This window comes from Sprattus sprattus, assembly GCF_963457725.1.
Source record: "Sprattus sprattus genome assembly, chromosome: 4".
Lineage (NCBI taxonomy): Eukaryota > Metazoa > Chordata > Actinopteri > Clupeiformes > Clupeidae > Sprattus > Sprattus sprattus.
The window spans coordinates 42,523,283-42,538,012 of NC_137923.1; the positions used below are offsets into that span (position 1 = coordinate 42,523,283).

Here is a 14,730-nt window from a genome sequence, read left to right on the forward strand (position 1 = left end):
CCATTTGAATTAGACAATCATCTTTGCATTAAACCCATTTAAAATAAGAATTCATAAACCCATTTCAATCGTGTGTGCAAAATGCATCTTTTCCCTCCAGTCCCTCGTTAACAAAGCGAGCAACAATGTCAAACTGGTATCAAACCTATTATACTATCGTTACGACCCTTCCTCACCTTCCTTAGCCTAGCCCACGTGTGCACCTGTGCCCTCTCTCCTTCTCTCGGGGGCAGGACGTTTTGGTGCCCAGGTGTGGTTGGTTCCTGATTGGTTAGGGGGATAAGAGGCCTGCCCTCGCCACTCTGGCTGCCTCTCCCTTCCTTGCCTTAGGCATTTGGGCGTTTGTTTTTTTGCTTCGATAAACACACTTGCGCTACATTCTTGTTTTATCTCCCACTATACTGACGTTCTTTACACACGTCTTTCATTCTTCAATAAATGTACATATTCAGAATCTATGTTAACACTGTGAGCCAAGCGAGCGTAACTCATAAAGCACAAGCACTGTATCTGTGTGTTTGTATGTATGTATGTATGTATGTATGTATGTATGTATGTATGTATGTATGTATGTATGTATGTATGTATGTATGTATGTATGTATGTATGTGTGTGTGTGTGTGTGTGTGTGTGTGTGTGTGTGTGTGTGTGTGTGTGTGTGTGTGTGTGTGTGTGCGCGCGCGTGTGTGTGTGTGTGTATGTGTGTAAGCGAAAGAAACAATCACAGCAGTAACAAACGACTGAAAATGACATTTCACAACCATGGGAAATGGTGACATTTTTGAAGTACGGAATCACATTGCTTTTATTCCAAAATGGATGAACCAGTGGGAAGGATGGAATCCTAATGGTGGGTTCCACCCTGGTGTTAATGAATGCCTTTTTACAAGAAGAATTAATGGGACTTTTTAACAACACATAAAAAGCAATTGATCTGTGCTGTTTGGAATCTCAACCTGACACAAAACTGAGTGGAAAAGCATTTTCATTTATGCTGTTCCAACAACCCCTAGCCAGATCTGAACACGTGCAAACCCAGCAGACAGCTCAGCGATAGAGAGATAAGCCCTCCGATGTAACCTAGTGACCCTACCAGAGAAACACTCATTGGTTGCCTTCACATCCAGAAGGTCTGGCACTCTCTCCTCTCACTTCCCCCCTCACTTTCTCACTCTTTGGTAATTGTAAAGTGAGTGAGAGTATTCCCAAGCCAATTAAAAACCCATTTTCTTCCACTTTTCTTGAGCCACTGCTGTCTCCACCAACCAACACATCCCCTTTGGTAACTTCTGCTGGCACTTTAGGCCAGAAACCACAAGGCAAGAGAGAGCCCCTGGAGACTATATCCACAGCACCAACTGGCTAATGGCTCCATAACCACCCCCCCCCCCCCCATCTGACACCTCACACTATCACACAGACCGATCGTCCATCTCGCCACACATGCCAGGCCTTAAACGATCACTTGACGCATCACCGCTAAAAAGGCGCTAACAAACAAGCAAGTCCCATCAGATCTGGATCTGAATTGCAAATTCCAGGTCCTGCTAACAGAGTGCAAGTACACAAGATCATGCTAGCTAGCTAGCTAGCTTGTTGGCCAGCGGCAGTATCTCAGAGGAGTAGCATCTGTGACGATTTGAGCAGCTATCTGTGACTGGCACGTTTACTGCTGATCATAGCAGCCTGTTGGCATATAGCACCCCGCTGCCCGCAGCCTACGCGCTCATCGTACGTACAGCAGAGAAAACAATATCGAGAGTGACAGCTGCACTGCTCAGCTAAACGCTCCCACCTGTTTCCTTTTTTTGTAATAAATTGCTTTGTTCCACTCGAGAACAAAGAGTGGAGGGGGGAAATCAATACTCCTCCACGGTTCTCCCAGCTGTAACAGGAGCCTGATGGAGCACAGGAGAGACGGAACGAGAGGGAGGGAGGGAGGTAGGAGGTGGTGAGGCTGACAGAGGGAGTATGCATTCTGTGGAGTGCTTATAAACCTTGACTTCAAACGCCAATGTTTGTTTTGGCTTTCTTTCCTTCTTTCCTTTCTCTACTGCAACCTGTTAACCACTTTAGCTTTTTTATGAATTTTAAACAGCTAAGGCTCAATAGTCATTAGAGACAGCTTTTGTGACAGACGGGGGGGGGAGGGGGGGGGAGCTTTTGACCGCCTGGGTCAAACAGATGAAGGGGCGAGACGGGCAGAATCTTCACTGGCCTCTCAACTCCACTGGATTACGATTCAGAGGGTAACAATTGGATAGTAAACAGATTCTCCATGCATTTTTAATTCATAGATACTAGCACTCCGATTTGAACTTTAATAAAAAGTTTAAAGTTAAAATAAACAGCTATTACCAAAAAGACTTTACATGACAAGGAGATTACCCAGCAGTAGGCCTATGTCTAAATACTAACATGTTGTAGCCTACTGCCTTGTGAACATAATTAAATGTTTTTTCTCATTAAAACAAATTCTGCCCTTCTGTTAGTCCTGCAATATAATCCAGATACTGTCCTACAACAAAAATAGCCGATATCATAAAACAACTCGCTATCATAGTATCAAATATGATTATCCATACCACAAGGTAGTAGAAAGAAATATGTATAGGCTTATATGTGACTATTGACAGACTAAGCTCCTAGCATCAAGCTACACATTTAAAACGCATTTCACCGCAATTGTGCAAACTAATGTGAAACCGTACCTGGCTAGCATTACAAGACCCAATGGATTATGAACTGTACATACATGTGGTATGTATTGCCATCATCTCAAAATTTTCATTCACTGATATCTACGGCAGTTGCAGTGGAATGATTTGTTCACATTAACTGTGCTTCATAAGACCCTAAGGAATGTGCAACATTACACATTGTTCAAACAATTATGTGTGTATTGTGTGCGTGTGTGTGTGTTTTTACCTTTTCTTGCAGTTGAGAGGAGGCTATATATATATATATATATATATATATATATATATATTTATTTATTTATTTTTTTAGGTATCAGTAAGAACCCATGAGCTGAACAGCTATGTTTTACACGCAACACATGAGAGGGATGAGGGCAGGTTTATTTACGCTCTCTATCACGCTGCCGAGTTTATAAAACATGCAGCGGCATATTTGACTATAGTAAGGAGGCTGTGGACTGAATAAATACTTGGTGATTAAGTTTGAGATTTGAGGTGGGAGAACAACAGTTGTCCCGAAGTTTGAAAAAAATGGTGATTTCACGCACACATTGTGCAAGATAAACACTACGTAACCCGACAATTAACTACAGGTGCAGGCCCGTAGCCAGGCGGGGTTCGGGGGGTTCGGACGAACCACGCACTGGGAGGTACAAAAAAAAAATAAAAAATTAAAAATTATCAAATCATCCTGCTTGACAGCCCACTGGCTATAGAACTCAGGCGGGAAACAGTTGGGAGTGGATCTGAGACACGTGTAGGCCTCCTTCCTTTGCAAACAAAACAATATACTACCATTGAGGAGAGCGCGATGTTGCAACATGTGCTCTTGATTAGGGACAGTGCTACAATAACATCCCTCAGTGAGCGCTTTGCCCCTTCTGCTATGATTGCAACTTCTTTGATCGGACTCGTCCCAAGTATTCTCTGTTCAAGAGACGTCTGCCTTGAGGACGCTGTCACCATGTATGAGACAGATATGCCGTCACCGGAATTGTTCGAAATGGAACTTAACCGATGGATGAACCACTTCTTGTCCGACCCTCAAGAATCACGGCCCGACTCTCCCGCAGAAGCAGTAAAGAGATGTGACGCCACCCTGTTCCCTAACGTCGCTGTGCTCCTGAAAATATCATGCACTATCCCTGTTACTTCATGTGAGTGTGAAAGGAGCGCAAGTGCGTTACGAAGGCTGAACATGAGATCTTCGATGGGAAACAGCCGGCTTTCTAACCTTGCGCTCCTTCATATCCACTACGACACTGAGGTAGACCTGGATGAGATTAGATTTGAACAATCTGTTGCGTTAAACGTGAGCATTACGAAAATGTATAGGCCTATATGTATGTAAGCTGGAGCATTTTCTGTTAAAGTTAATTAAATTAGAAGTTATATTTTATTGTTGGATTTTATAGTTGGGATTTTATAAATTACATTTCACCTAGTTCATTTAGGACTTCTCTTGTTAGTTAAGTTATTATATATAGACGGATGTTGACATGTTATGATTTTGGGAGGATCAGGGAAGTGAGGTTAGAGTTTGGAAAGTTGAAGACTGAGAAGTGAGCCATTAAAACTGTTCAAGAGCATCCTTGTCTCCCTCCAGTTCGTCTGTTCAATAGGATTTCACCTGAACGAACCCAACACAAAAGGTTACATAATAACATACTGCTTAAGACAGTTATTGGCAGTAATGGCAGTCTCCACTTCTTGCTATGAAATCGTCTCAAAAACGCAGGAAATGCCATTTCAAAGGGTTGAAATTTCAAAATTTCAAAATTTGTCCCAAATTATTAAATTAAGAACCCCCCCCATACAAAATCCTGGCTACGGGCCTGAGGTGATATGTGCTCTTTCAAAATAAGAAATAATGAAATACTCCAGGGAGTTTCCAGTGTAGCAATCCTTTAGTCAGAGATATATTTCATTAGAAAAAAAAATTCTCTCTCTAATGGGATGATTCATGATACCTGAAAAAAACTCTCCGGTATCTTAATGTGTGAAAATTTACCTCAACAGTACTTGAATGTGTGAATGTGTACCCTCAACGGTACCTGAATGCATTGCCATACCTTTGCTGAAGTCCTTGGGGTCCAGGGAGAGGCTGTAGCCAGGCAGGGTCTCCAGCAGCAGCTTGTAGCACGCCCTCCAGCCCGGCTCTGGGATGGTGGGGGCCACACACTGCATGGCGGCCACGCGCTTGAAGAAGGCCGACTTGCGGTGGAAGCCGATGATCTCGTAAAGCTCAGAGAGGACGCTGTAGCGCTGGATCTTTTCTTCCTCGGACAGCTGGGAGAGGAGGAAGAATGAAGGAGACAGGAATACCACTTCAAGTTACTACAGAAACACACCTATTAGGAAATTACAATTCAGCACTGTTTGATCGGTACCTTGAATACCACAGAAGATTGTCACCTTAGTAAAAAAGCATTCCGAAGTAAGGAGGAGTAGGAATGCAAACAAGGGTAACGGTACGAAGTATAAGGAGAAGTAGAGGGGGAAAGGGGGAAAAAGAAAATGAAAGAAGAATATTATGGATACAAGGAGCTGGAAAGGGGAGGGATGAAGACAAGAAGAAAAGGTACAGCTGGCTGTCACCTGGCCAAGGTTGATGTAGACTGCATTTTGGAGGAACTCTGAAGCTTCCATGGCCCTCTTCTGGATCGCCAGCACCCGGACTGCCTTCACACACGCCTCCAGCTCAATCACACCAGCATTCTTATACTAGTGAAGAAACAATGAGAGAGAGAAAGGCACAACAGAAAGAAAGGAGGAGATATTTAATCTTGATCATCTGCTTAGACCATTTCAGGTTGATACTTTGACACCTCTTCAGCAGATCAGAGGTCAGGCACTCCAATGGAAGCCACAAATTTGAACTTTAGAAGGAAGGAAGGAAGGAACCGACCCTGAAAACCTTGGTGATTCTACCCTTCGTCAAACGACTCAGAAGAAAACCTTTCGGTCAAGACAACCTCAAAAAACCTCATTCGACCCACTCTAGTCAATACTCAGTGTGTCGTTGACTGGGAACATACTCCTCCTCCAACTTTGATTTGAAATACATGGATCAAATCGGTACTTTTTCATAATTTCAGTTATTCTAGCACTAGGTTCACCATACACAGAGTACTGCATGTAGGTCCCCATGTAACCCACAACCTGGGTTTTCACACTCTTTTGAGCAATTACTGTGCTCATCACTGTGTTAATGCATCGCCACCGTCTCTCCAGTTCTATTTTTACTGCAGTGGTGTTATCTCAAGTTGGCTGAATGAGGCAGTGAAGCATGCAGACTCGCTCAATGTATGGTCAAGGCCAATTTGTATTTCTAAGAATTAAGTGGTAAAAAGAACAGTTGCACTGACATGCAGCCATGTGCATTAGAGTAACGACTAAACTAAAAATAGCTCTCTGTTTACAAAGGTCTGACCTTCATATAACACTTAAGTGGCTATATTAAGTACCGTGGAATTGAGTCTTGGATTGTTGCTTTCACTTCCATCATTATACAAGCAGAGCATTAGGAATGAATGGTGCTACTGCATTAAGGGACTCGTACAGTATGTTTAATATAGTGTGGCATACAATTATATATCTGATGTCACACAGCTTTGATTTCCTTTTAAGGTCTACCGAATAAATCAGTAGTCAAAGGATAGGATATAATCTCTTCAAAATTTTAAAGCCATATAATTACAACATTTTCAAATGAGTTTTTTTCAGAGTACAGCAGAATTACAGAGTGTACAGTTCAGTAATATCACTGCGTTCACATTTCTTTGATATCAGGCTCCATAAGCTGATCTGAAAGCGGTCCTGCCCACGATCCTGCTGTTAGTCAATTAGTACCCACAGAGCCCTCCCTCAGGCCTGCCTGGCTGTGCCTCTCGTGTTCTCTGTATGTCAGCAGGGGTCAACGGGAGACCGTCCAGTAGCAGGAGTCTCAAAGCGGGGACTCCTGACCCACGCGAAAAAAGCCCAATCTGGTCAGAGTCTGCTGGCGGCCACCAGAGACCACAGACTGCTCGCTTTTTAAAGCCACATGGTTTTAATCACAACATTAACAACTACTCAAGAAAAAGAAAAAAGATGTTCCAAAATAGGTAAAACATTTAAAAAAAAATTAAAAGATGTTTGGGGTATTTGCTTTGGGAAAAACAGGGCAGGGAGAGGAGGAGGGAAGAACATATTTCTTTTGAAGGCCATTCATTCTGCAGCCCCCATTTGAAGAAGTTGCTTAATGGTACAGCGCCTGTATCTGCTAATTAAAATCCAATTAATATCTGAACGCCTCTGTGTCAGGGGGCTCATTTAACACACTACCAGCAGAGTTGAACATGAAGGGGGCCGAGATGGCAGGACAATGTGAAAGGCCAATTAGGGATAACAAGGCATGCACGGGCTCCGCACTGTTCATTAAAAGGACATGTCACACAAGCAACACATGCGGACTACACAATAGCGGCATAAGCCGTGGCTCCAGTGTGCATATTTGCATTTTTAATTTTTCCATTTCTTCTTGCATTTAGGAGATATAATGATATGAGAGGCAGGCTCGTCTCTTGAGGCCCTGCGAACTGGCTGAGGGGAGCCAACAGCTGCAAGAGCTTGAATACTCTCATCCCTTTGAAGCCACTTAAAAAGCATTCATATGCGCCATGTAATTCATAAAGGGCGGTTCGCCGTTCTCTCTTTTTATCCCTTCCACAAAACTGGTTTGAACCCGAACCTGGCTAGGCTGAAAAAGAGGCCCTTCGGGCAACAGGAGGCGCCTTTCCACTGCAGGAACTCGTGGGACTCGCAAGAGTTTTGGAACGTTTGCAACAGCCCACTGCTTGGTCCTTTATGTCTTTTGGCTTTCCACCGCGATACTGGAGCTACCAGACTTACTCGTTGATATAGACTTTACTCTTCAATTGTGAATTCCGAGCACGTCAAAATAAGGACATTTTTCACCAGTGGCAGGACATTAGACCGCTAAACCAGAGAATTTCTACAGAAATGTTAGCATTACACCTAGGTTGAGTAAACAGGTGAATTTTGCTGTAAAGTTACCAAAACTATATTAACTTGCTTCATGGCAGCTTCATTACTTGATAAAGATACAAGCCCCATTGTTGACATTTAGCTTGAGTTCAACCATCACTGCAAGCCCCATCCAGGAGTTTCAGGGCCATACAGAAGTACCTATCCCAGAGTAAGTTCTTCTTTCTTCCTGGAAAGCAGCCCTAAAGAGGCCCTACAGTGGCGGTTCCTGCAGTTGGTACACGCACCTAGGTGCGTGCCGCTCTAAAACGGCCTGCGAGTTCCTGCAGTGGAAAACCGCTTAAGCTGTGGGAACAGTGTTTACTGAAGGAACTTGATCCAAAAGAGCACACTGCCCCCGACAGGATGGATTTAGAACTGATGAGCAAGCATGTCTTACACAGAATTCATCTCAGTGGTGTTCAGTACATGTACACTCAGAACAGGGTCTAGAAGATTAAACTCGAGTATCTTCCTCAGCAGACTAGACTGAGGTAGATCCATAAGACTGAAGTGAACCCACGAGGAGACTGCAATGAAGAAGACCCACAAGGCTTCACTGAGACAACTTCACAGCCTGTTTGACAGGTTTAGATCAGTGCACACAGAACGCAGAGCAGAAGATTTGAGATTCTTGTAGGGTCTTCCGTATAAAGAATCTCCGCAGTTAATTTCTATGTGTTCAAAGACCAATCCCATGGGTTTAAGAGAGGAGCCCTCAGGTCCTTCTGTGTGGTCTTTCAGTTACCTTGCCATAGTAGGAGATAGCTTCTTTGTATTTCTCAATGATATCCTCTGGACTGAGGCAGTTCTTGGCCCGCCCGATCTCTGTGCTGGTGTCGGCGTTGATGCCATTGGTGGTGAGCGCACCTGGTTGAGGGAGGAGAGGGAAGGGAGAGATTGAGGGAGCAAGACAGAAATGGATATAAAGGAAAAGAGGGAGGGGAGAAAGGATGACAGAAAAAAGTTACTGACCTCAAAAGATGACAGAGAAAAAGACTCCTTTTTTTAAGGGCATACCTTGAGTCAAAGGTGTTTAGAGACTGGGAATACACATAGATTCAGACACTGAAGGAATATATGATTCAAGACTAATGGGAAGAAACGACAAAATCAGGAGAAAAACACAAAGATTTCCAAATCAACACACATTAGGCTAAAGACACAGGCAGTCGGAAACTGAAAAAAACTGCATGCAATGCAGGCCCTCTGTGGTGGACATCAAAGCAAACAAAAAAAACTGAAGCTCAGCATCAGCTGTTAGACAGGTGGGGATCAAATCAGTGAACTCATAGGAAAGCTAAACAACTTCACTAGTCAATCAGCTTAGGAGGCATTAATTCATTCAAGCTATTGACATTAAACACTCAAAATTAAATAAAAAAAGCACACAGACACAGAGACAGCAACTGGTGAGAGGTATTCTAACAGAGAGTTTAAAAACATTCTTTTATTTCTAAACAGGCAAAACAGAGGTTCCAAATCCTTTGCCAATCCCTTGTGAAGCATTTGTAGCCTGGAGCCATGATGAAGTTGCGGCAGTGCCCACTGGCAGCTCCAAGGCTGCCAAAGCTCACAGAATGTTCCGGGCAACCACTAAAGATAGCCCACATGGGGGGCTGTGGTTTATATGATGGCCAAAATGGAACTAAGTTTCCATCTGCATAGGGGGGGGGGGGGGGGTCATTTTGAGTAGAGAAATTCAGTTATATTTAAATATGCAACATATTCATGCAGGTAGTATTATGTCTATTTCATATGACCACTTGTAAGAAAGAGAAAGGAATGAGTCATTCTACTGTGTGTTGCAGCCCCATATCCGCCCACAGTGGAATTCTATCATTCATTAGTCACGCCTCAGCATAGACTACATACAAAATGTATTTGCTCAAATATACATCCTAACCATTTTGTAATGGTATACCACACGTTCTTTGCCAGATGTCCTTAAAGGGCTACCCCAGCCTAATATGTAAGAGTTTACAGTTAAGGAAGAGTAGCTTATATATTAAGCTACCCAGTGGGAACTTGACATTGTTGCAGCTCGATGTGGATATCAACCAAGTAAAATGCCAAGAGTGATTAACCAGAAAATGCCCTTCCTCGTTATCAACTACTCCAGTCCTTTCACTCATCAAGGCCACACTGCCTATGCTGCCACAACCCTCTAAAAAATGACAAATGACTAAAACTCGCTAAGTGTTCGCAGAAGAATCCCTGCCTGACTGGCTGGTGGATGCCGTCTCGGCACATGCCACGTCAATAGCAGTCAACAGATCGGGTTCCACAAAAATAACTTTTTTAGAATGCCTTCTGGCCAATCTGCCTCAAATACCACATTGAAACTGGCAATGGGATACTTAGCAACAACACCCTGCTCCATAGCAACCGGGCTCTCGCAATGACACAGCATATGAAGTTGAGAGACCAAATGTTGCCATTTACTGACTACTGAGACAAATTCCTCCACTTACTTTAGAAGTCGGTTATTAGTAGAAATCCTGCTTGTTATTTTAAGAATGATAGCTTGCATGCTAATTATAATGCTACACATATTACACACATGCGTACGTGTACGTGTACGTGCATATTTATAAAAATGTGTAAACATGTTCCACTAAAAATCTGGATCTGGAGCAGTGTCTACGTTGCAATTCAGGTGACTAAACCACAAACAGAAAACCGTTGACATTTAATGCACAACACTGCCACCTCCTGGTCACCACTAAGCCTTCCTAGAACCACTGCATTTTCCAGACACCACAGAGACAAAGGAATCAATTCAAACTATGATTTTATGCAAAATGTGACGCAAAATCTGATTGTTTACTTGGAAAGGCAAGTCAGCCCTGAAATCACACTCACACAAACACATGCAGAAGAGACGATATAAAAATGGTGTGTGTGTGGGGAGGGGGGGGAGGGGGGGTGTCACCAGGCCACAAGCAAAGACAAGCATCATCTATAACTACTACAGGCCAGCATGAAACCATACCTGGGTCAATGAGAACCTCCTGAGCCCCTGAAAACATGAAAAAGGAGAGAGAGAGAGAGAGCAAGAAACTCCTGAGCATACAGCATCGCAGTTACAATGAGCAGAAGTTAGTGTTGGCCCGACCTCAGTGTGCTGCCACAACATCAGAGTGACCAAAAATATCTCAATGTTTCTATGGTTTGTGCAGAGGAAACCTGATTAATTTGCTAGCATTCATTTGCTTGGGGTTAGGTGAGGTAGCTGTCTGAATTATATTGTTCTAGCCAGAACCTGACATTTGAGCAATTCTACGCCCATACAATTGGAGGGTTTTAAGAAAATCTTATTTGACTAAATGTAACTCCAGTTCAACGACGGGACATTCATATTCAATTATATTCATTTACCAGCCGTTTTAATGCAAATCAACCTACAGTACAGGTTCGTACATTACATTCGTACATTAGTGGTATTTCATGAGCATTTAGCCCTAGATCTGGGTGGTGTTAGCACCTTGCTCGAGCTACAGGAGAACATCTCCGACTACTGCAAAGGGCCGTCATTTGAAATCTGCAGCTCATCAGTTGGCAGCAGCACCTAGAGGTCCATCCTCGCCAGTCACATAAAGACCACTGTTAGATTTCACACATTGCTGTAAGTAAGCATGCAAGCTGTATGCACACTGCACATCAGATTTTCTAGGCGTACATATTAGCTTAGGTTCCACAAATCCATTTTGAGAGACGCTCTAAATTTCTCCATTACAGAAACAAAGCGGTTAGTACTATGCATCCTGAAATTTGAGCAAAACCACATTAAATGAGACACACCCATGTTACAGTGTATGAAGATGATTAATCTGATTAAGATTGTGGTAAATTAGTCCAATAGCATTCATTGTTGTTAGCGGTATATCTACTTTTCATACAATTCACATTTCTGCATGGTATTAATGAGAATCATGCTCTTCTTTACATCTATATTAATAACCAAGTCTTGATGATCTTGAGGGGAGAAATGGTATTAGTACTTAGTGAGCCAACTGTAAACCCTTCATGTCCAAATAGAATTGCTTGGGCCGGGTTATGCTTCAAGCGTCGCTAGCGCTGAATGAGGAGCAAATCTGTGGGCGGTGGAAGTTAGTAGCCAGTGGCAAAGGCATAAGGGCAAGCAGCTGGTCTGTGTTAACCTAAAGCCAAGCCTGAGACACGCACACGCGTTCATGTCCCTGATAGGGTCGATGACATCGTCATCATTATTGTTGTTGTCGAAATCATTATTCATCACTGAAAGCCGTTGATGGAAACTGCAAACCATCTGTCAAATCACGCTGACAGTTGGATTGTGCCTAGTCAGAATCCACAGATGTGAAAATGGAGACGTCAGTGATAATGAAGATAAACAAGCAAAGGTTTCAACACTTCTCTCGTCTTTTCTTCATCTCCCACAAAATGGAACATTTGGACACAACCTAACCAATTTCATGTGACAAGGCAAGGAAATATGATCAATCTGCAACTTCTGGAAAAAAGCTGATCATTGTTCGTCAACTCCTGCATTGGTTCTCAAAGTAACAATCTCCTCCAGGCAGCTGTTTTTCTGTGTGGTTTTTACTAAGGTATTGATGGATTTTTTTGTATGTACTTGGATGTATGAATAGCAGTATCAATACACAGTTAGGAGTGGTATGTCCGTATCCTTCCATTGTCCACTGGGAACAAATGAGCTGGTCAGGAACAGTGAGACATCTGACATTTCTGAGCAAGGATCCCAATCATCTTGTCTGTGTTCACCCACATTACATAATGAGTTACTGTCATTTCCCAGGTTCTCCATCCCTAGAGTTACATCGCTTCTTACATGGATCTGTGTTTGAACCAGTCTGCCCACTGCCCTCTGGCTGGAGTCCACACAGAGCGTTCACGCCTGCACTCACCTGGTGTGTATGCACACAGACGCGCCTCGTCTCTTACCTGGTCGGTGCCTCTTTCCGGCGTCTGCTGCCTGAGAGGCGCTGGGCTTTCGGGCCGCTGTTTTCCCGGCGGTGCCTCCAGGGTAGTGGAATATGACAGATGACGAGCATAGGCCCTCTAAAGCCGCTGAAGCCACAAAAACAAATATGTCACAGCCTCAAATACACAACACTAACACTGCACAACAAAGCACACAAATCATCATACAAAACATTAAAATATGCTTGACAAACAAACAAACAGACAGAGACCATCAAATAGAAGTCTGCCGGGTAACCTCTGACACTGAGAGGCTTAAAATGTAACCTTCACTCATGTGCTGGGTTGCAATGAAATCAAACACACACACACACACACACACACACACACACACACACACACACACACACACACACACACACACACACACACACACACACACACACACACACACACACACACACACACACACACACACACACACACACACACACACACACACACACACACACACACACACACACACACCTCTGCAGCCTTACCTCCCAGCCACAGGAAGTCGTTGACTGAGCGTAACAGTTCCACGGCCATGTGGTAGTGGACCAGGGCATCCTGCAACATGCCCGCCTGCAAACACAGGTCCCCCACATGCTTCCTCATGCGCCCCTGGCAGCGCTTCTTATAGTGCCTACAGAGTGATGAGAGGGGCAGAGGTAGAGAAAGATGAGGGGGGAGGGTATTCAGCCAATAACCAGCACAAACACTTAAAATCCCTTTTAAATGATCTACCATGTTTTACTTTATGAACAGCACTGAATGCAAGTGCATGTGAGGTTTGAAATTTTCAATGGAAAATAAAGTTGTATGCGACTTATTTCGAAATGTCACAGAACCCACTGGACGGCTTCATCTTTTATCTGTCTCTTGAAATAAAATGGTATCGACAAGCTCCCTACTGCTGTGCAGCCTTATCTTACCCGCTCCAGATCCCCACAGCGGGCTCTGGAAAGGCAATCTGATCAGTCGAGCAATACAAAAGCAAAGGAACAAGGGGAGCTCAGGCAAACACAGGTGTCCTCGTGAAGGGCAGCCGCGACACAAGGACAAAAGCCTAACTTCTACATTTGTCTTCACATGAAAAAAGAGACAACACAAGAGGGATGAAAAGAGGAAAATTATTTTTTTTAAAGGACACGTTGGTAAATGGAAGGAGACCTCTGGGATTTTTTTGCTGGCGTCTGAGAGGCTGTGGGGCAGTCAAGTGTCTTCTGGCAGAAACGTCACACAGTATGTTTGGAAACCTCTTAGATATAAAATCGTAATATGGAATTATATTCCATAAAATAACTAGCATGGATGATAACAGAATAAAGTTACACACTGAGTAAAGTACAATATGTACACTTTTGACATAATATGTACACTTCAGACATAATATGTAAACTTCTGACATATGCATGGACAAAATACTTATTTTTCAAATGCCATAGAGACATAAGTGACATCATCCTAAAGGGGGCTAAATTATTCTCTTCAAATACAGACCTAAGATGACGGCTAAGTGACTAACCACCTCAGGTGAGTACATGGATATCATCATATCCCTAATTCATGTCATCAGTGAACAATGCAATGATCAGCCAGGTTGAAGCTGAGGCCACATCTATGAATCCCCATATGAACTCCATGTAATCATGCTTAACATTAGGCTAACCATTCATCCCAATGACAGCCTAGGCCCGATAGGACACTTAACCCTCCAAGTCTCCAGAGTCCGAAAGGGAGCCGGAATAAGATTGGCAATACTAGCCTTGCAGGGGGCTGGCAAACTCACAACCATTCCCAACCATCAACTCCTACTCCAAACTCAGAGCCTGAGAAAGTGACTTCTGCTGGTAGGTTCTGTTCTGACTCTATTGGCTTTTAAGTGTTGTATTGTTTTCACATGTGAAGCTAGAGACATACAGGTTAGAAAATAAATTAAAATACCACCTTTACCTCTACTCCTAACACCAAGCGAAAAAAAACTAGGCACTGTAATCTAAAAGGTTTTTGTAGAAGAATCTGTCTGTAAAAG

At 43.3% G+C, this 14,730-nt stretch overlaps 1 protein-coding gene across 1 annotated transcript in view; it reads right to left on the reverse strand.

Annotated features, from left to right (window-relative positions):
• Positions 1–14,730, reverse strand: part of trappc9 (trafficking protein particle complex subunit 9) — a 234,861-nt gene that overhangs the window by 217,454 nt on the left and 2,677 nt on the right. Inside the window, exons 3-8 of the mRNA XM_080836474.1 lie at positions 13,196–13,341; positions 12,675–12,800; positions 10,723–10,749; positions 8,476–8,597; positions 5,298–5,423; positions 4,772–4,988 (exon numbers count right to left, since the gene is read on the reverse strand). Of these exons, the coding sequence (XP_080692600.1) occupies positions 4,772–4,988; positions 5,298–5,423; positions 8,476–8,597; positions 10,723–10,749; positions 12,675–12,800; positions 13,196–13,341 (764 nt within the window). The remainder of the gene's footprint in view (positions 1–4,771; positions 4,989–5,297; positions 5,424–8,475; positions 8,598–10,722; positions 10,750–12,674; positions 12,801–13,195; positions 13,342–14,730) is intronic.